Source organism: Ambystoma mexicanum, chromosome 2p (genome assembly GCF_040938575.1).
Source record: "Ambystoma mexicanum isolate Mex_15411 chromosome 2p, UKY_AmexF1_1, whole genome shotgun sequence".
Classification (NCBI taxonomy): Eukaryota; Metazoa; Chordata; class Amphibia; order Caudata; family Ambystomatidae; genus Ambystoma; species Ambystoma mexicanum.
This window is the reverse complement of record NC_090923.1, coordinates 1137658876-1137681921: the sequence shown is the minus strand read 5'-3', so window position 1 is coordinate 1137681921 and position 23046 is coordinate 1137658876. Positions and strand designations below refer to the sequence as shown.

The 23046-nt window shown below is 45.5% G+C and overlaps 1 protein-coding gene across 1 annotated transcript in view; it reads right to left on the bottom strand.

Annotated features, from left to right (window-relative positions):
* The window catches only part of LOC138567221 (microtubule-associated proteins 1A/1B light chain 3C-like), a 348822-nt gene extending 330164 nt beyond the window's left edge, over positions 1-18658 (bottom strand). The window contains exon 1 of the mRNA XM_069645206.1: positions 18036-18658. Within this exon, the coding sequence (XP_069501307.1) occupies positions 18036-18099 (64 nt within the window). The 5' untranslated portion in view covers positions 18100-18658. The remainder of the gene's footprint in view (positions 1-18035) is intronic.
* Between the last annotated feature and the right edge of the window lie 4388 nt (positions 18659-23046).

Here is a 23046-nt window from a genome sequence, read left to right as displayed (position 1 = left end):
TTGAGCTTCTAGTAATGAAAAAAAATGTATGCATTCTTTCCTCTGTATTGTTTCTTGAGCAACCTGTTCAATATTCCAAGATAAAGATCTTCTAAACCTGTTTAATCTCTCTTTTTACAACTGTTTCTAGCAATTATGGGGTGGTCACCACCGAGTTTAGCTCTTGGGGAGGGTTTGACCCTGTGACGTTGATGTTGGAACTGCGCCCCCCCAGGTGAAGGTGCTGCTGTTCTTGCCCCCTCCGTGATGGGACACATTATATCGTCTCTGGCGGCACTGGGACCCCCCTACCCATGCCCAAGTGACCACATTTATTCCTCCCCTTGCACCTCAATATCGTTTGACCCTGCACCCTTTAACTGTCCCCCCCCCCCCCCAGGTCAGTCACCATCTTCTCTAACCTGTTAAATTCCGTATTTACTAGCATGTCTTGTTGCATGAAATATTTATTTGCAAAATTAGCCATCATTTCATTAATACGTGCTTCTTTACCTTTTTGTGTTCGTAGACCCCCCTCCCACCTCCCCAGTGCCCGTCGCCACCTGCTTCACTGCTGTAGCTGGGTTCTTGTTCACTGTGGTTTTCTTCAGCAGTTCCTCTGCTTCCTCAAGCTCTACAATCTTGTCGTCCTCATCTGAAACCTCTCCCAGTCTTTCTTGTACCCATGCCCAGTCGTGCATTTACCCTGCTGCTGTTGCCCACTAGCAGCTTCAATCCCTTCTTGCTGGCCATTCTTTTTGTCCTGTGCCACAGCTTGTACAAAACATGTGCAGCTCTATTGCTCGTTTTATGAACTGTCAGCAACGCGTGCACTGTGGTGTCCGCAAACCAGACTCGTTAACTTCAGCCTGTGGAACTCGACGCGAAAAAACGTTCAGCTTCTCTCCCTTTTAAAAGTCTTGTGGGTAATTGCAATAGTACAAGGAGTTTCAAACAACGATTCCTTTAAAGCTATGTGCCAAATGCAGGATTTGAAACCAGCTCCCCAAGACTGCAGAAACACAGGAACTTAAAAGCTATGCCGCAAGTTACATAGCTCTGAAATGTCCCTGTGCGGCTGTTTGAGCCTCCGCATTGTCAACGGAACTCTGGCCGGGCTCACTCAGTGTTTGTAAATCAGTGCGGAAACGCCTCCTTCCAGCCGTCTATGCTCTGCCTCCTGCCGAGTCCATTTTCTTCGCCTGCACCCCTTCTTCTTGCTGGTGTGCCGTGAATGCTGCTCGCCGGAGTGCTCCTCTGTTGACGGCGAGTCTCTTCCGAAGCTGGCCTCCTCACTTTGTTCCGAATTGGGAAGGTCGTAGGGGCCGCAGTCTTCAAATGGTGGCCGCATTTTTAGAAAATAAATTACAGGTCTGCCCCCTGCGTATCCGCAATGCAATGCCGCTTTACACCCTTGGAGTCACAAAAATGCCATCTGACCTGGGTGTGATTCGGATGGAGCAAAAAGGTCGACAGCTCTCCTACCGGAGCAAGCTGAAGCTCACTGTACCCCCACCTCAAGGATCACACCCATGTTGCCTATATGCTGGGAACCAGAATGTGAAATACGTGCAGTGCCAGTGAAGATACCAATACCAAGGAGAATCCTGGAAGCAAGGTTCCCATTGAGAAAGCCATACCTGAATACACGACAATATGATGGCCATTTGAATGAAATACCAGAAGAAGTGCGAGCAAAAGAGAAGATTGGTGACATCACACGAAGCAAGACTGATGCACTTAGAAGAGATGCAGAAACAAGAGCATAGATATTCTATAGGCATCAAGGAAGTATCAAGTAGAAGTGACATTTCAGGTTCGAGATGAAGAGGTTTATGTTACGAAAATGATGAAGATATCAAGTCATTTCACACGTGTACAGATGCAAAGAAACACAAGCAGACAAAGTATTCTTAAGGCTAGCTATGTAGTAAAGCGGCATGCGCCAACACATTATATATATATAGTGAGTGAACTATAGACTATTCCACTACGCATTTTGGCAGAGCTGGACCAAGAAAAGGAAGGTTGTTCCAGTGGCACAGTAGAAAAGCAATCAAATTACAGACGTGAATCAAAGAAGGGCGAGGCTGGACCAGCCCCAAGAAGCCAAGGCCGCTCTGGGACGGAATGATCAGACAGTAGCTACAAATGTGTGAAAGAACAAACTCCTGTTCAGAAGACGGGCACGAAAACAATGAAGATGTCAGAGGTTCATTAAATAGTATTATTTTAAACACACCATTTCTCAGAATCATGGTCTTCAGTCACGTGGATGGCTGAAAATGGACAATTGTGGCAACCTACACCTACGCAAGGAGACAGGGCATGCTATACTCCCTCGTATTCTCCGGAGCAAGGAACGTTTCGAAGGCCGAGTTCAAAGCCTTAATTGATGTGCTGACCGCAAGAGGTGATGATAGATGACATGCTAATTGGTGGGAAGCTGTGGTCAAGACCAACCCACCAGCACCTGTAGGCCAGGCTGTGTGCTGCTGAAGTATGTGGAAAAGTACTGACAGATGTAAGGGTGCCAACCAATTATAGGGGGCCATGGAGTAAACAGCCCTATAGTTTATGTAACCAATGCAACGTCGTGTATTTGATGACATTCATGGTGACCTGTTTGAGGGGAGGGCTTAGTTGCCCCACCTGATGTATGAGGTCAGCAATGAAGAGATTTTACTACATAAAAAAAAAAAACATGGGTTATTAAATGCTTTGAGAGAGAGAACTCTTGAGAAAGACTGAACGAACTTCTATTGAAATCCCTATTTTAGACAATTGCAAATAAAAACAGTTTTGATTTGCCAACCTCCTGAGTTAGATTATTGATGTGCGATTATCTTCTGCATCCCCATTCATTTCAAGTATTGCTACCTCGTCTTAAAGGGCTGGGTCGAGAATCCCAGTTCGCGTGGTAGCCGAGGATGGTTAAAGAACCGTCGGCATAGTAAGCTTTGGGGTCCCGGTAATATCGGACACCCTCTGCCATTTAGCTGAAAGAACGTGAGGCTCCATGTAGATAGCGCCAGTTAGCTTAAAGAATCTTTCAAGTGCAGGTGGGACAGGTCCCTCCGTTTCAACGGAATCCCCTCCCAATTCTACACGAAGCAGTGCGGACGGAAGGCTAAAGCGGCTGGTTGACGCGGCGACGATCCCGAGAGTCGGAAGTCGAAAACGCAAATGGTGAGTAGAACTGAGTGAGGTGTCAAAATGCAAATGCGCAGTTAGTGGAGAGAGTGATAAGGGGAAATAAGTAACGGAGGGTTGGTTGGGGTAATCAGACGATAGGAGCGTCGAGTTATTAAGTAATTGACTTTAGACGAGGAATGTCAAGCAATGAAGAGACTGAGACGAGGAGCGTCACAGTTAGATTAAGCCCAGAGTCCTGCGTTATAGGGACGTCATAAGGAGTCGTATCCAGAGTCCCAACAGTGAATGACGTAGACTACTGACACATTTAAAGATGGTCTAAAGGGAACGACTCACTTATTAAGGACAGAGAATAGTCACAAAGAGCGTAGACTGAGATATACGTCGGCCGGCCAAGTCTCTCCGTTCGTTTTATGTGTTGTATAATGTATATGTGGTGAAGAAATAGTGAATATTTAAAAAGACGTGGAAAGAAAGCACAGAGATTTGAAACAATATTTATTTAGTTGAATTGATCATGTTTAGTGAATAAGTAGATTGTGATAGAAACGTGATTTAAAAGGCCTGGAGCTGCGACAGTTGGTGCATGCTCATATTGTGTTATTTTTCTGAAACGTATTTATAAAGTGTAAAACATAACAGTGAGTATTGACAGTCAAGTGTGATGAGTCAAAATGGAGGATATTACTTCGCTTATACAGCTATGCAAGCAGCTGCCAAAACACACACCCAAGCTTATGCAGTACGGTGCGGAATGGGTTAAAGGCACGGCAGATGTTCATGCGATGGCCCAAGGGGGATCACTACCAAAAGCAGTTTTACAATACATGACGACATATTTGCACACAACATACATAGGAAAAAAGTTAGAAAAGAGGCTAGCGAGCTTAGAGCTCTGGAAAATGTATCAGGAGGACAGAGAAGAGCCACCTCCTGAAGACTGGATGCTTAACCAGTGTAAAGGGGAGGGGGTGATGAGCCTTCTGCTCACTCCACCGTGCCTGAAGAAAATGGCGATTGTCAGAATGACGGAGGATACCCATTGAGAGAGCTTAAAGCAGCAATAGGGTATAGCAATATATGTATGAGTCACCTGCGCATAGCAGCGACAAAAGTCCAGAGAAGACTCCAGAAAGAGATGCGATTCCTAAAATCCCACAGGATAAGGAGAGAAGTGATCAACCAAATACATCCTTAGATATAGAACGAGAAATAAGAGATAGAAAGGAAAGAAAGATAAAGCTGATGAGGTAGCGCTTATACAGAACGAATGGATGGGCGGTCAGATTTAGCTCAAACTTGATGGAAAGTGCATTGAGGAAGTCAGCCAAAAGGGAAGATCGAGACGAACAAGATTTAAAAAAAAAAAAAGATTTAAAATAAGAACGAGAGGCAACAAGGCTAAAAGAAGGGATAGACAAATAAAGACGGGAACAGCTGTATCAGGATGAGCAACTAAATAAAGCAGGAATGGGAAGAGGAACAAATAAAGTACGATAACCTACAGAAGGAATTTGAAGAGCGAGACAAGCTAGAAAGGAAGAGGAGAAATTAAGAGAAAAATACAAAACCAAAAGAGATACATAGGGCAAACAAGAGAAGAGGTGAAAAGACAGGAAGAGGATCCTCTTCCTAAGAGAAGAAGCAAGGAAGCAAAGAGAACTTGACAAAGAAATAGAACGCCAGAGATGACAATGGGCATGCAACATTGATCAAAGAGAGAAAGAATTAATGGAGCCTAATCCAGTAGTGGCATGGGAAGACAGAAAAATTCTTACCCAATACCAGTTCCGTCTAGAGCAAATCTAGAGGATGAGTTTGATATGAGAAGTATTGGGGACAAAATTGATAAGGTCTATCATGAGATGAGGCCCAAGTAAGAATCGAAAAAAGGAAAGGGCAAAACCGATCAACTTGAAAGTACGCAGTTGCAAGGAGGGACGTTTTTATAATCTCTAGCATAAAGCTTTGTCTCTAGACAGGCTAACTGAGTCGAAACGAGAAATAGGGAAGTCACACAAGTTAGGGACAGGATGTGTCAGACGAGGACAAAGAAACCTTCCATGGGGAGGAAGGAAATGACGCATTTGGTCCTGAAGGATGTTCTCTGATGGACAGAGAAGTAAAATGGTCAGTTTTAGACCTACCTAAATCTTGGGCGTCAGAACCTCTGACGCGGCTAGATCGACCCACAGGGCGATCCCATATTGAAGGGGGGGGCGGGACTCGCCACCCTGTGTGAGCAGGTTAAGGTTGCTACCAGGAAGAAGGCAGTGCAGAACCATTGTCCCTGCTATGGACAGAAAGACGATGGGGGATGAATGTGCGTTTGGCATCATACAGGTTCCTTTGTTAGAGAAAGGAGGCGCCAGATTGCAGTATATACCTTGGCGACAGATGGATAAGGATAATTTAAGGTGTAAACTTCTGAGTTTAACTTCCAGTGCTGGGAAATGGATACACAAGTTAGAGAAAATGACAGGAGGAAACATGTTAGATATAGGAGGCATTAAAGGTGTTCTAGCCGCCATCCTTGGGGAGAGAGCCGACAATATTTGGTCGAGAGCAGGATACGCAGGTGTCACTGCACTGTACCTGTATTCTATCATATTATGTCAAGGGCTGCCAGATCAAGTGCAGAAGACAGCTCAGGAAACTGGTGGGTATGGAGGGAAAACCATGGTCAGAAGTACAGCTGACCACTGCGCATTATTGCAGGTTCTTACAGGAGAAAAATCAAAAGAAAGATTATGTTAGGAAAGGTGAAGAAGCAGAATTAATGCAGAAGAAATTGTCAAAATACGCCACAGAAGGGGCAATGTTGACTAGTGGAGAAGGGCCAGGATCACAGCAAGCAGCAGGCATGCCACAGGTGAATAACCAAAGGCAGTTTGATCAAGGTGATAATGGATTCGTAACACAGGGTAGGGGAGGTTTCCGAGGCAGATGCTTCCAGAATAATCAAGGAGGCTTCCAGAATAATCAGGGAATTTTCCAGAAAAATCAAGGTGGGTTTTAGGATACGCAGAATGATAGCGAAGGCATGCATGGATGTCAAATTAGGAGACTTCTTACTGTATGTTGGACATGTGGAATGACAGGGCAAATAGCGCGCATGTGTAGGAGCCAAGGGGTTATGCAAAATGGGCAGTTCTCAAGAGGGGGGGGGGCACTTATCCACCTGCATATAGCCAACAAAGTAGGGAGGGGCTGGGTTTGCCCAAACTCAAGCAGTGGAGCAAGCACAAGCACCGAGAATGTAACAGGCTTTACAAACACAGCAGACACCAACAAATCTGCACAAGGGCAGTCATAGCACACACCCATGCAGATACAGCAGGGCCCAAACACGGGACAGTTAATGACTCCTAGGATAGGGAAGAGTCACCGTCAAGGGAGGGAATCCTTGCAAGGGCATAAGCATGTACCCACAATATGACAGCTCTCTGGGTGACTTGATGTGTTCAGTGCTATCTGTGACTCCCAATCCTCAAGAGGAACCGTGGGTTGACATCACTATAGGAGGCAAATCTTTTATTTTTTTGGTAGACACGGGTGAAACACGCTCATGTATATGGGAGGGGAAATTTACGAATGCTCAAGGTTTCACAGGAGCTACGAGTTCGGCATAGGTCTGTGCCATTATTGTATTCAAGGAAGACAGCAGTTAATATATTAGGTCGAGATTTAATGACAAAGTTAAAAATGTCGATTTCGTTTACTGATGAAGGCATAGTGTATTCAACTCCAGGAATGCATTATTTAAACGTGAGTGAATTTATCATGGCATTTACAGGGCAAATGGCCATACGAGGAGTACCGTTAGAACAAGAGGTCTTTCACTATGGGGTATGCATTTTGTTAACATGGCTACCTGGTTTAGTGGGTAAGTGTGAGAATACCTGATGAATTTTTCCTGAGTCTTTCCCTTAGATTTACAAGCAGCTATAGTGGGAGGAGAAATAGCTATGCTTGATAATGAAGGCAGACGATGGAGTATAGCGATTGCCATTGGAGAGGGTTACAGATTGACGGACGTCACTGATGTGGATATGCTTGGGGACCACCCGTCAGATGACGAAGTAGTATTTTAAATAAGTATCACTTATTGGGTCAGGGCAATAAGACATGAAGTTCCTTAGAAGATGTAGTACGGCACAGTCCCGCACTATCCCGCATTTTTTGATGAAGACATGGCGAAAGTGCCAGTTTCATTAGGGACCCCAGACCTATTGAAGGGGGTAGGAGAAGTTAAGATTTAACTGAAGCCAGGAGCAATTTTGCCTCAAGCACAACAGTATCCCATTTCTCAAGAGGCAGACAAGGGTATTTTTAAGACAATATCCGCCATGATGGATCAAGGCATCTTTGTGACGTCAGAGTCACCATGCAATATCGCAGTGTACCAGATTTAAAAAGTTGAGGGGAGGGTCGTGGCATTTAATCCAGGACATGCGCCCAATTAATAAGATTGTAGAGGCCGAGTTACCTCTAGTTCCTAATCCAACGACGATCTTATGTAGTATCCCTGTTGAGGCGCGAGGCGCGATATTTCACTGTGATTGACTTGAAAAAAACATTTTTCTCAATCCCATTGCATTAGGATTCTCAAGATCTGACGTCATTTACATTCAGACAAAGTTAAAAAGCACAAGATTACCTTAGCGATACTGTGAGACCCAATCGATTTTCAATAGAGTACTGCAGATGGACTTAAGCAATATTGATTTGCAAAGTATTGTGTTGCAATACGTGGATGATATTTTATGCAGCATCTCAGAGGAAGAGTGCAGACACGATTCAGTTCAGCTCATGATTATTCTAGCAAAGAAAGGATATAAAGTGGACAAGGAGAAATTGCAGTATTGCCAAGAAGAGGCAGTGTATACAGGGCAGTTAACCCCGCATGAAGGAAAAAGTCACACCTTAAAGGGCGGAGGCTATTTTGAAAACAGCAAAGCTACACACGATAAAGCACATGCAAAGATTTTGGGACTATGCAATTATGTTACAGCATGGGTATTAAATTATAGTTCATACGTAAAATCCTTGTTCCAGGCTCTGAAAAAGGCACAGGCAATTCAGGAAGAAAAAAAATAATTGTCTGGACTAAGGAAATAGAGGATGGGTTTGAGGAGTTGAAAAAAGCTATTTGCACAGCTCCAGTCTTGAGGGTTCCCAATTATGCCGAGGAATTCTTATTTTCACACAGTAAATTAGGACAGCAGTACTCACGCAGAGAACTACGTTGGAGTACAAACCTCTAGCATATTACAGTGGGATTCTGGACCCAGTATTGAGGCATCACTTCACTTGCGAACAATCTTTGGCAGCCACCGTGTTCGCCATTGAGAAAGCTGCCAGCATAGTGATGGGGTGTTCCATGATGTTATCTGTTGACATGCTTGGTTTGCCAATTTGGAAAAACCTAAGGGTACTTTGGCGTCCCAAAGGGCTTTTGCCTATGAGGTGGTCATATCGAATCCAGCAATTAAAATAGTCTGATGTAGAATAGTGAACCCTGCCATGTTTGTAGCAGATCCACTGGCAGAAGACGAGCATGCACAGGACTGTTCAAATTATGAGGAATTCTATGATGAGATCGCGAGGGTGAAAGAAAAAGCTTTAGCAGCTAGAGAAATCCTCTTTATTGACGTTTCTTCAACAACAACAAAAAAATCAAAATGATGGGCAAAGATATACAGGTGCCGCTGTGGTAAAGCACAGGGCCAATGGGGATATTGAAGTCTTGATAAGTGCACGATTACCGTCTCACTTTTCAGCACAGGTTGTAGAATTAGTGGCACCCATTGATGCGCTCGAGAAAAACACAGATCAGAAAGTAACGGTGTACAGTGACTCCACCTATGTGACGTTGACAGTACACACAGGGCTAGCACGTTGGAAAAGTAGGGGCTACCTCCAAGCAGATGGCACTCCAGTGCCACATGCAGCCTTATTGGACAGACTTATTAGAGCACTACAGCTCCCAGTAGCCATCGCGGTCATCAAGTGCGCAGCTCACACCAAGAGAGCAGACTATCTCACACGGAAATCAAGCCGCAAACAAAGAAGCGAAACGAGTTGCATGTTCAGAAGTCATATTTAACTTTGATACGCCTGATGTGAATGAAAGAAAAGTGGTGATGATGAGTGTGAATGACAGTTTTAACAGTTTGTCTAAAACTCAACTGATGGAAATTCAAGGTGAAGCACCACAGGATAAGAAAGATCTGTGGACACAGAGGAGGTGTTCTTTAACTCCTTCCAAAGCATTGTGGCAACAGGAAAGCACTGGTAAACCGGTGATGCCTATAGCCTTATTAAGGGAGGCGTTGGAACAGCTGCACTACCCTGCGCATGTCACTAGAAAAAGCCTCGCAGCAGCTGTTGCACAGGACTAGTTTGTACCAAACCTGTTAGAACACGTTGCATTTTATTCAGTAAACTGTATCGTATGTCAAAAGTTTACTGCTGGGCACACGCTGCATACAGTTAGAGGAGTTATCCCGCAACCAAATGGTCCTTTTCATCATGTACACATCGACTAAGTCAATATGCTGCAGATCTGTAATGGATACAGATATAGGACAGTGGTAGTATGTCCCTTTTCAAGGTGGATTGAAGCTGGTCAGTGTACACATCCAGATTCCACCTGCGCAGCGATAGTACGAGAAGTGTTTCCTAGATGGGGAATATGTGAAGTATAAAAGATCAGATAATGGCCCCCATTTTGTAAACAAAGTCTTTGAGCAAATAAGCTTGTTGCTTAGTATAAAGAACAAGTTCTCTTCGGCTTCTCACCCGCAAGCGAATGGGATCTTTGAGAGACTTAACAGCCTGCTTAAGGAAAGGATAGCTAAATTGAAGCTTACATTGAAAAAAGGATGGTTACATTGCCTGCCCCTTGCATTATATACATTGAGGAATCAACCAGGCTCCGACCATCATTTTACGCCCCATGAAATAGTGACAGGGAGGCGAATGAGGACACCCCTCACTCCTCCATCGAGAACTGGAAGTGATGCCCAGAAGACAAAAGAATTGTTAGGAAATGAGCTACATGCCTACTTAACGTGTATGACTACAAGTATCTCTGTCATTTAAGAACAGCTCAAGCAGACAGGGTATCGTGTTTAGAACACAGATGAAGACCATACAGCAACCAGACAAGAAAAACTACTACTGCCTAGACTTTTTCCTGGCGATCCTGTGTTGATCAAGAATTTTGTTTGCAAGTGGCATGAACCGCGCTTTCATGGCCCCTTCGTTGTGGAAGATGTCACACCTTCGACAGTAAAACTTTTGGGGGGGGGGAGCGAGATTGGATATTCCTTGGAACGTGAACGTCTACTCTGGATAGACCCCCTGTCCCCCAACCTAGTCAGAAGCAAGAAACGGAGAAGCAGTTCAGCACATGCAGACTAGATAGATGATGAGGAAAAAGGACGCAGAGTACATTGGACTGTGGTTCCTTCGGGACACTCTTTATAGCTACTAAGGAGTAAAAGAAAAAGTCATTTGGATTCTTGAGCCACGGGAGCTTGCTAACATTGAATTCCCTCTTAGAGTCGTCAATAAGTAACAGTTCCCCGATTCCTTTCTCACCAAGTTTCTTTTTGGAGACACCCATGGTAGTGTCTGTCTGATGGCCAAATTCACTGGATCATTCTTACTGTTTTGCGCTTCGTTCATACCCTGCACTTGTGGGGAGAACTGTTAGCATTTATCTGTTCCTGCAGGATCCTAAAAATGGTCCAATCATGAGGAGATTGCTTGCAGCCATAATAGAGCAAGTTCTCCAGCTTCCTCAGTACAGTTTGGTAAACACAAATGCCCCTATCTGAGGACAATGCTAGTAGACTATGGTCTTTTGAGAACGCCCTCATCTTGTTGGAAGACAAACTGACGTTCGTACTTTCCTGATAGATCCAAGAAATCTAGTGACACTTAATTGCTAAGCGACATCATCGAGAAAGTACGTCTGTTTTCTGAGAGAATATAAAGAACAATCCTGAATGAGGCTTTCAAGGGAAGACATCCAGAACGTACTGTCCTCTGTCTTCCATAACTTACTGGAAACACATCCTCATTTTGCTTGGCAAAAGGATGGCTCCTTTGTGTACATCAGGAATGCTGTTAATCGTCCTGCAATCAGCCAGCTGCTTGAAGAGCTTGTGGAACAGATCCAGATTCTGCCAGAGTATTTCATGAGGTTTCCTGAATAAAGTTAGATTTTAGCTTCCTTAAAAACCGATTAAGAATGGGCAACATCGACAGTAATAATAATATTGTGGCCAACAATGAGAGGCCACCACGACGAGCTAGGAGCCATTGCTGCGGCAACTGGGCCTGTGTATCTTCCTATGCAGCAGGAGGATACAGATATGGCAACTACAAGGCAACCAAGACCTTATGTAATTGTTCCTACACCAGTAGCACATATAAATACACCGATTTCACTGACAAATGTTCCTATGATTCCCCTAGTGAGAAGGAATTATGCTGACATACTTCACAAGATGTTCATAGAAGCGCATGAGGCAAGAAAGACCTAAAAGAAGTACTAGGGAGGATTATCATGAGATGAATGATTAGCTATATAGTACAGCGCATTTGGGAAACAACATTTGGTATTAGCATATGAAAGAAGTGGTAAAAAGAACCTCAAAGGAGGAAGGCTATGTATGTGCACTCCTGCCTTATAGTATGGGGGAAATCTAAGATTTTCATAGCTATTGTTATAACACCTACCCGGCTGGTAGGTCGGGGTGACCAGGCACGACGGTTCCCGCCTTTGAGGGTTTACCCTCTGTTCCGTATTTGGGGCCATGTCTCCTTGCGGCCTCTGCTGCCTTGGGTACCATTGTCTCCTGCTCAAGCATGCGCGGCCGGCCATGTTCGGCCTTCTATGCATGCGCTGTCCTTTCGGAACTGCGGCGCGCTGGCTTGCTTCCCAAGCCTCGTTCTGGGCAGTCGGATCCGGAACAAACCACGTCTCAACGCAGTGGTTCCTGATCTTCCGTTTCACCTCCGGCCCTCCAGCCTGGATTCTGCAGCCGATTTTCCTTGACCTGGTTCCTGGATCTCTGTTCCCAGGTCTTGGATTCCGGGCCCTCCTGTTGCCTGGCCTTCCTGGGTCCCTGTTTCCATCAGTCTCTTGGCACCCTAAGTTTTCCCTGCCGTAACCCGGTCTTGGGTCACAACCGTCTGCTCTCCTCTGCTTGGGTTTTGTCCCATCCTTTTGGCCACCTGCCTCTGCTTGGGTACCAAGCCTCAGAAGACGCTCGATCATTGCTTCACACCTACAGAAGATTGTGGTCAACAACCAGTCCAGCGTACCACTACAAGCCAGAAGTCGGCCTTTCCTGCCAGTGCTTGCACTGTCCTGATGCCACATTAATATCGTGGCGCCGGGAACTGGTTCCCCTTCAACCTCGTGATTGCACGGGTGGGAGTGTGACTGGTTCCTTGCGTCACCCTTCTTCACTTCAACGACCTACTGGACAGACTGGCTACTTCTCCACATACACCCAGTGGGAGCCCAGGTACACAGCATTCACGGGATGCTTTCCTTAACAGTTATGGAAATAGATATCCAGGCAGCACATGGTCTATCATACATTACACTCGGTCGAACGAGCTCAGTTCATGGGCTGAACAGCCTATTTAAAATCGGCAACTGAATGGACAGATGCAGAGGAAACGACTATGTCCAAGACAAAAAGACAAGGCTAAGAGCGTATACTAAAAATCATGTGATCGGATCACGAACAGCCTGGAGTAAAAGGAGCTGGAATCAGATGGGAAGTTAACAGAAGACTTGAGAGTCCGGGAAAATCTGCACAAGATAGTCACAGATGGAAGAACAGAGGCCAGATCCAGACTTGGGGATCAGTACTCACCAGATGGATGGGAAGAAGGTGTGACCATCTGAAGAGCGTGGGTAGTCATTGGTTTCTACCAACCAACCATTGACATAGTGCAGAATGGATGCAAACCTTTAAGGCCGAAACTTGCTAAACTGCTGACATGGGTTGAAGACAAAGGAGAGCCTTTGCAGATAGTGCCTCTTGAAAGTGCTAAATTGTTCTTCAGAAAAAAACAGTAGAAAGAAAAAGTTGGAGAGAACCAGAATTGTGGTTGAGTCTTTGCTGTATCTGGCATGAACATTGGAACAGCAGTGATAATGGATCAATACTGGGATTGTGGATCCAGAGCTTACATGAAGCTGCCCAAAGATTGAGGAGGACAATGTTCTATGGTAAACGTTCATGTTCCAGCACTGGCGATTCCTAAAAGTGACTTGAACATTGGTGACTTTCCAAAAGCAGATGCTCATCTGAGGAAGAAGAGATCCGTTGAACTCCTGAATCAAATGAAGAGACCAAACTATTTCTCAGCCAAGTCAAGTCAATAGAAACCTTTGATCCCATCCCATATGAACAGAAATTGTTTAGTAAGACTTTTGATATTCACGATAATCTTCATACCCAGGATCCAGACAGATGCAAATACTATAAGTGGTTACAAATAACAGATGGGAGTTGTTGCACACAATCAACACTACCATAAAAGGGATTCAATGCTATTAAGGAAGAGCCGAGAGCCATACGACTGATGACTCTTCAGAACAGATACGTCCTGGACATGATCACAGCCATGGATGGAGGTGTTTTTGCCAAAATTGGAGAATCATTATACCTTCTAATGGAGACGAGAATAGCACCTTGACAGAGGCCATAGAGATGCTGACAAAGCTACACGACCAGACGGTAGATGAAGTGGAAGAAATTGCTGACCGTTGGTTTGGAGCACTCTTTTCGTGGGTTCCACAATGGATGGCGGATATGTTCAAGTTCATTCGGGATCCGATAGTGATGTTTGGATTCTGTGTTGTCAGAATGGCTATCTCACAATGCAAAAAGATTGGAAAGAAAGCTATAGAGATGAAGATCATAATTGATGTTGAATCAGGATGGAAGACTAGAGCCAACAGATGAAGAAATCAGAGATTATGTGAAAACCAGTGTCCATGCACCCGAGGGAACGAAATTCCTACACCGAAAGAACCATAAGAAGTATGGGGGGGGTGGATCTACTGCAGTCCAAGTGGACAGTGCATGCTTATGACACAGAACAAAGATGAGCATGTGAAATCAGCCGGATGCCTGAAAGGAGTAATAAAGATATGGGTCCCGAAAAAGCATTTCTTCAGAAAAGGATCTTTATATGTGAAGAATGATAGGAGTGTGGTCAATGAAGGGAGTGCAGAGAAGGAGCCAAGTACCCCACCTCAAGGATCACGCCCATGTTGCCTATATGCTGGGAACCAGAATGTGAAATACGTGCAGTGCCAGTGAAGATACCAATACCAAGGAGAATCCCGGAAGCAAGGTTCCCACTGAGAAAGCCATACCTGCATACAAGACAATATGATGGCCATTTCAATGAAATACCAGAAGAAGTGTGAGCAAAAGAGAAGATTGGTGACGTCACACGAAGCAAGACTGACGCACCCAAAAGAGATGTAGAAACAAGAGAACATATATATTCTGTAGACATCAAGGAAGTATCAAAGATAAATGACATTTCAGGATTGATATGAAGATGTTTATGTTACGAAAACGAGGAAGAGATCAAGTCATTTCAAACGTGTACAGATGCAAAGAAACGCAAGCAGACAAAGTATTCTTAAATCAAGCTATATAGTGAATAGATTGCAAGAATAATATATATATATATATATATATATATTAGACAATTCCACTATGCATTTTAGCATTTTAGCAGAGCTGGGCCAAGAAAAGGAAGGCTTTTCCAGTGTGTTGCAGTTGAAAAGCAATCGAATTACGGACGTCAATCAAAGAAGGGCGGGACAGGACCATCCCCAAGAAGCCAAGGCCGCTCTGGGACGGAATGATCAGACACTAGCTACATAACATGTGAAAGAACAAACTCCTGTTCAGAAGACAGGCACGAAAACAATGAAGCATCCGAGGCTCATTAAATAGTAGCATTTTAAATACACCAGAGCTCAGAATAGTGGTCTTTGGCCACGTGGATGGTGGAAAATGGACAATCATGACGAGCTACACCTACACAAGGAGACAGGGCATGCTATACTCCCTCGTATTCTCCAGAGAAAGGAACATTTCTAAGGCTGAGTTCAAAGCCTTAATTGACATGCTGACCATAAGAGGTGATGATAGATGACATGCTAATTGGTGGGAAACTATGGTCAAGACCAACCTACCAGCACCTGGAGGCCAGCTTGCGTTGTGCTGGCGTATGTGGAAAAGTACTGACGGATGTAAGGGTACCAATTAAAGGGGGCCACGTAGTAAAGAGGACTATAGTTTGTGTAACCAATGGGACGTTGTGTATTTTATGACGTTCATCGTGACATGTTTGAGGGGAGGGCTAGTTGCCTCACTTGATGTTAAAGACCCTATCACTCTCAGGCAAGTATAGAACTTATACCTAGATGTTCCCGTAGACCCAATCACTGTCATCAATAGGTTTTACTAGTTTGCCATGAAGGATGACGTCAGCAATGACGGGTTTTTACAACATAGAGGGAGAGAAGGAGAAAATTCTTGAGAAAGACTTGAGCGAACATCCGTTGATATTCGGTGTACTCCCCATTTTAGACAATTGCTAATAAAACAGCTTTGATTTTACAAGTTCCTGAGTTAGTTTGATTATTGATGTTTGAGTATCTTCTGCATCCCCATCCATCTCAAAGTATTGCTACCTTGGCTTAAAGGGCTAGGTTGAGAATCCCGGTTTAGGGATGAACGAGCAGGACAGTGTGCGAGGCAAAAGAAAGTCTTCTGCGTTTGCAGAGAGACTGCTGCTCCGTCCGGAGTACCTAGAAAACCGACTGCTCCCCTACTGCTCCCCCCATTTTATCCTACAGGGCTAGCCAGTAGGCCAGTCAGGTTCTTGGGGGGGGGCTTATGTTGCCCCCCTCCAAACACCCGGCTAGCACTGACAGTGCTTGGCACCTTGTTGTGCCTCCTTTCCTCCCTGCCCTTGACTTGGCCGAGGCACTTGGCAGTGCCATTAGCACCCTGGTTTGTTTGGCCCCAGGTCCTGCCTCTATGCTAATGCAGCAGAGGCAGCGTAGGACTTGGTGTCTTGTAGCCGCCTGGATATTGTCCCCAAGTCCCCCTTACTGGCCAGATTATTTTCCCGCACTTTCTAGCTGCAGGGGTGCCCCCTTTCACAGTGCTGGCCAATATGTAAATGTTTAAGTGATTGGAGTTGTGAGCGAATGTTGTGGACTGAAAACCCAATTCCTTATTATTGCACAGTGAAAGCAAGCAATAATAACACTCCCTTTTTAAATCTTAGTTCAAACCCACCATATCTGCTAGATTGACATACAAAAGGAAGTCTTCATTTAAACATGGATATTCAAATTATCTTAACACATTGCATAACAACAAACTTAAAGTGTATGTGACAGCATCCCAGATACACTGCTTAACGTCTGTGATCCTTGGCTTATAATGTACCTCACTGTGCATTGCTAGAAAAAATTGGTACTTCTCAAAAACACGACATCTTTTATACATAACAATATTGGTGTCAAAACAGACAGAACAAAATCAGTCTGATTGATAAGTGTTTTTGAGAGATGGTTGCGTTAGGCTGAAAATGAAATGTAAAGGTAATGACTTGACAGTAAACCATAATACTGACATTTTGGTTGGAAACGGATGTTTCAATAAAGCATGCTCCAAAGGTCAGAATCCACAGAGTTAAAGAGGGTGTCAGAACATGACTGAAGTGTGAATGTGGGCAGTGAGGCATATAGAAATAGACACACATAGACAATATACATGACTGAAGTGTGAGGGTGGGGAGACAAGTAGAAATATACATTGATAGAGAATGCGACAAAGAGCGAAACACACCGAAAGTGAGACAAAAGGGAGAAATAGTAAAATACGAGTTGGCGAAGCATACTCTGTGTTAGATTAATTTAAATGGGTCAATGAGCCTCGGCCGGGCACCAGCTTGAGAGGGAGACCCAACCAGGCTGAGCCACAGCCCATTTAAAGCCTAGATTGGTTGTTTTTAAGTGAACATTTATGTTTCACTGGTTCGCATTCACAAATTGATTTAAAAACACCGCTGGGCGGCTGTAGGTCTGTGTTGGTGAAAGGGGGAATGTTTGTAACGTGTGAGGGCGGGTAGATATTTTTGCATTTAAGTGTGTCTGTGTGGATCAGGGCGAGTGAAATCCCCCTATTTCTGCAAGTGCGGGAGCACACCACATATGAAATAATAAAGCATTTTGAAGGCTACACACAATCAGTTGAAATAAATCAGTCTTATGTTCGGCCTTCAAAATTTCACAGAATCGATTGTCGAGTACAATACCCGCACCCACCTCGTTTAAATCACGGCACCGGAGGGTCAGAAGCAAAGTTTTGGGGTAGTAAGGAAGCTGGCCATTTGAAATGGGACTTCAAACTGTCCAAGGTCAGGTACAATGTGCTTGTCCAGTTCCCATTTCCCCCCTTCACAGAACTGTTATTGATGTCAAGACTACAGTCTGGGGGCAATTTGCGAACTCGAATATAGTAAATAAACGGCAAGGCGGCGGGGCAAAGAAAGGAGAGGAAGTGCATCGAGAAGTAGACAGCAGAAGCACCGCAACGGTAACCATCTACAACAAACATGTGCTTAGTTTTTTGCCCACTTCTCTTTTTTTGTAACTTACTTTAATGTTTTTTTATTCAACATGCAGGCAACAAAACTACAACGCCCAGAATGCAACTAACGACCACTTAAAGCCCAGGACCCAGCTGCGTGTCACCGAAAAACACGTAGTCATCTGGTAACATTTATGTACTTGGGATACACTTCACTACACCAAGACTCACCCAGACATTTCCTTTCCTTGAAAGGTAAAGTGTGGTACTCCAGGCTCTGGTCTATCGGAGGCATCCTCAGCTCCCGGTGGAATGGGGGGGACGTTGGGTCCCAGGGGGCGGTGCACCAAGCCAGTCCTCGTCCGATGTGGCCTCGGGTCAAGTAACGGTGCAGCCCTGTCCTCAGTGAGGGACCCCTGCTCCAGTTGAGGCACAGGCAGTTTCTCCTGTGGTCTGAGTACTTCGAGGTAAAAAAAAAACAAAATAAAAAGTAAAGGCACGGTGCTAGCGGCACAGTCCTATGTGCCCTTGGCAAACTTCGAGAGGCCTGTCAAGTCGTTGTTGAAAAGGGGCACTCGTAGTTTTGTGAAATGTCACTACAGGCAGAGTGAGCAGGGTTTCCGACCAGTGTTTTCCTCCCGTGGTGCGCAATCAATGTCTCCTCTTTCTATGTCTGCAAACTCCGGGCCACCTTTAATACCCCTCCCCTCCTGGCAGAACCGACTCAAACCGGCCAGAGCTGTACCAGCCCCAATAACACCTTATCGCCTCACCCCAAGTCACACACCCAGGCACACTTCTCTCGCACCAGATGTTCCTGCACACACTCGTCGCTGCAGCAGCACCCACTGGTCGCGGGACCCGCCCCCTCCCCCGCGCGCCGCGACCACTGCACGTAATCCCACCCCGTACGCCCCCGTGTACACAAACCGCTGACCACCTCTCTAATCATAACTACCAATACTATACTGTCTAGCAGACTTGGCAGGTATTGCTGAATGATTACACGCAGGGATGGATACGAAGTTCAGGCGGACTTTCTAGAATGTTCCCTAGGTAGCACTCTAGTTTCTGCGTGCCTCGTGTCTCCTGACCTTCCTGGTAACACGCATTGACGCAATTTGCTGCTCGCTGTTACTTGGTTGTAAAAATAAACCCAAGGTGAGTTTTTCCTCCTAATTTTCTTTCATCCTAGACACTTTATAGTTCTGACACCTGGGTCTAACATCATATTGTCCCCTTTCCACCCCCAATTCTCAGAATTTGGGAAAAGGTGCCCTGGAATGTGTTTAATGTCATAATGTAAAGCAGTCTTAAAAATGGCATGTGGCTCTGGTAAAAAAAAGTGTGATACAGGGTGGGGGCAAATGTGAATCATGAGGTGGTGTTGCATGAATTTTAATGCAAGACTGAACCGGTTCAGTTCCAGTCTGATGGTGCTCTGGTGTGACAATTTTATGTGCTATAGCTCAGTTTTATGGGCCGGTGTAACATCACTTTTTGCTGTCAGAAAATCCTATCGGCGGGAAAATCTGACAGGAATTGTAATGTCATTTTTTGCTACCGAGAGCAGGCATTGGGCAACCCACCCAGGGGTAGGAAAAAGTGACGGGGTAGGAATATCTGACAGCCTGACCTGTCATTTTTTCCTACCCATCAGAAAATCCTACCGACAGCAAGCATTGGGCAACCCACCCAGGGGTAGGAAAAAGTGACGGCGTGGGAAAATCTGACAGCCTGACCTGTAATTTTTTCCTACCCGTCAGAAAATCCTACCGAGAGCAGGCATTGGGCAATCCAACCAGGGGTAGAAAAAAGTGACGGGGTAGGAAAATCTGACATCCTGACCTGTCATTTTTTCCTTCCCGTCAGAAAATCCTACCAAGAGCAGGCATTGGGCAAGCCAACCAAGGGTAGGAAAAAGTGACAGGGTAGGAAAATCTGACAGCCTGACCTGTCATTTTTTGATACCCGTCAGAAAATCCTACTGAGAGCAGTCATTGGGCAACCGACCCAGGGGTAGGAAAAAGTGACGGGGTAGGAAAATCTGACAGCCTGATCTGTCATTTTTTCCTACCCGTCAGAAAATCCTACCGAGAGCAGGCATTTGCCCTTGTACCAGGAAAGTGGGGTAAGTGGAGTAGGAGGTTCAATTCCTCTTTTTTCAGTTTGATGACATACCCAAGTGGATTGAAACCTCTCCTGATGCAAGATCCTCACGGAGCTCGGTGGAGGTTTCCGAATGCCCAGCCAGCGTGTGTGTCCCGAGGGGGCAATGTTCAAGGCGCTTTAGGAAGTAGCAGCCTATAGAGAGATGGGGGCATTGCTTAAAGAGTCGGGGACTGAGACCCTGTGAGTTCCTGGCAGTATGCTGTTACACGATGGTGGGGTGCAAAGTGCCCTCTTATGGCAGCCCAAACACTGATGTGCTTTCTTCAAAGAGGCGTTTTATTTGCAGGTAATTTCTTAATGGGGGCGGGCATAAATGAGGAAAGCAGATTATTGTGTAAATATAGACTGGGGTGTGAGAAAATCGTCCCTCCAATAAAAGGGCACTGCCTCTCTGACTTTCGATCCTGTTTAGACCCCCGGCCCAGCCCAGATCCCCCATGAATGAGGGTCTTGTGGAACGCAAGGCACCCCCTCACTTCTCCCTGACACCAGCATGCTTTGCCCTGCCCGCCTCATCTTACTGCTGGGGGAGATGGCTCATCCAGGCAGCACTGAGCCTTGACCACATCAAACAAGATCTAAGGCGGGGCACCCCCTCACCCACACCCTGGGCCGCTGTAAAATGGCTGAGGTGTGTAGACACTGCCCTAAGGGCCCCCTCTCCTGCCCCTACTGCTTTCCTCTGTACAAAGATGCCTCTGCTATTTCGGCGGCCCTGCCCCCACTATTTAACTATAAGTCATGACTGAGCATGCACACTTTATTTAGTATTCATTTTTGCAGTTACATAGCGCTACAGGCTTCTGAGCACTGCTCATTACCAACAGAGTATGGTGCTCATTTATCGACCTCAGCAGGTTAAACATCAAGGCTTTCTCTGAATACGGAACATGAGGGAAGAAACCTGGGAATGTACTGCAGTGGGGGCGGGGAGGGGGGTGAGCGGATGGATGCGAGCACGCATGCATGTGTGAAAGAGCCTAGGGGGGCATGGAGAAACATCCACAAGGGGTGAGAGGCCAATGTGGGCATGTCTACATACAGTCTGGTGCAGCAGAGTTCCACTAATGGCAGCGTTCGCTCTGGCCATTTTATGGTCACAGTAAAAAGAGCTTCCTGGGGGGAAAGGGGCTGGAGGTGGGTGGGGGTACACACAAACATCACAGAGGCAATATGCCCTGGTCTTTCTACAGCACAATTCCAACCATGGAAGTGACTTTTGAATAAGCTGCCATAAGTAAGCAAAATGGGAAACAAAAGCAAATGTAAGTTATTTAAGAACAAACTTACGCGGAAAGGCAGCAGCAGTACTACTTAGGGACTCTACACCTTTTCACTGTTCAAGTCAGCAAACAAAGAGGGCTACTACTCCCCAAACCTGCCTGTGCATATAAGCATTTCCCTGCCTCCCACTATCCAGTCTTGCCTCTGGACATCCCCTCACATCTTGCCCCAGTATTATGCCAATGTCCTTCTGCCTCCTGCCATCCTCTTCACCCCAGCATGCCCTCCCTTTTATCACACTATCCCATTTGCCAGGCGCTCCTTCCCCTTGGAGCTGCCTGCATCCCTTCCCCCCCAAGCCGGTGAATCTCCATGGTTGGTGGGGGGCTCACCACTAGGTGTCAGGTGTGGGGGCCACCAAGAGGCCAATGTGGACAGGTCTGCATACAGACTGGTGCAGCAGAGGTCCACAGCACCTTTTTAGTATTCATTTCTGCATTTACATAACGCTACAGGCTTCTGCATTTTGGAGCTTGTAGTATTTATTATATGTCAAATTTTATATGGAACTCCAAATTCCAGGGTGCAACGCTGTAGAGGAGGTCCCAAATATAGCCTGCACTCCAGCCACCCGTTTTGAGATGCCAGAAGCATACTTGCCAAGATATGTGACGTATGAGGAGCAAATAAACCAACACAGCCACAGTAGGGCTCTGTCCAGTACCCATCAGAAGGACTTGTATACCTATTGAAGCACCAATGACTTAGACAACCATGGGCTGCACGATATCCATTGAGGCAACCGTACCAGCAACTGACACGAAATGAAGATTACTTACAAACTGTCCCAGAAGAGACCCAAAGGGCTCTCATTGGAGGCGAACACTGACGTCACAAGGGTCCAGACAGACTCACAGATGAAAGAACCGGCAACCAAAAGGTGATAAACAAAGACGAAATGTTGCGAATAAGGATGTAACGCACATAAAAGAAGAAACAATGTTAAACTACGTAAAAACGTAACAAGTTGAACAGAATGGGAGAATATTAGTGGCTACATGCTTGTAAAAAGGCTTGGAACGCAAGAAGCTAAGGAAACAATACTGCTTGCAATGCTTAGTAGGAGGAAAGAGCGGCAAGTGCCAACTATATATCTACCTCAAGCAGCACACTATACAAGTGCGAATCCATTTTGTACAAACAGAAGTAAGCCTAGGATGATAGAGGACGGAAAGGCCAGGATTCATAAGTTAGCTCAAAGTCAGACAGAAAAGCGGAATCGAAACTCAGCAAGAAGCAGCTCATGGCTAGGAATTCGAGGTCAACCCAAGGAATGGAGGAGAGCAGCAACTCCGAAGAATCGAAACTTAAAAGCATAGAAGCCTGCTCCGTGAAGGTCAAGATAAGGAGGCCCAGGCAGGTGGCGAGGCTGAACAAAGGATCTAACACACAAATAGAGGGAAATTGAAGCCGATTCACGGTGAACTGACACGTGACCAGCCTGGCATGGAGAGGTGCCCACATCTGATGTCATCCAAACCCAGAGGAGGCCATAACTTTTCCGGATAAGAAGTTACAGTCCGAGGCCACTCTCACCCAACTAATTGGCACATAGGCCTGAAGCTAGTGATTGATGGAAGGGAGGCAGGGTGAATCTTGGGCCATCCCGCACCTGGGTGTCTATTCTGCATGCTGCTAATTAAAGTGGAGATTTATGTCTAGGGGTGTAACCGACCCAATCACGATGGACCAAATAATCTAGGGTCCTATAGTAAGTAGAACCAATAAGACATTGTACTTTTAATGACGTCTATAACGAGTGAAGTAGAGGGATGGGCATAGACGC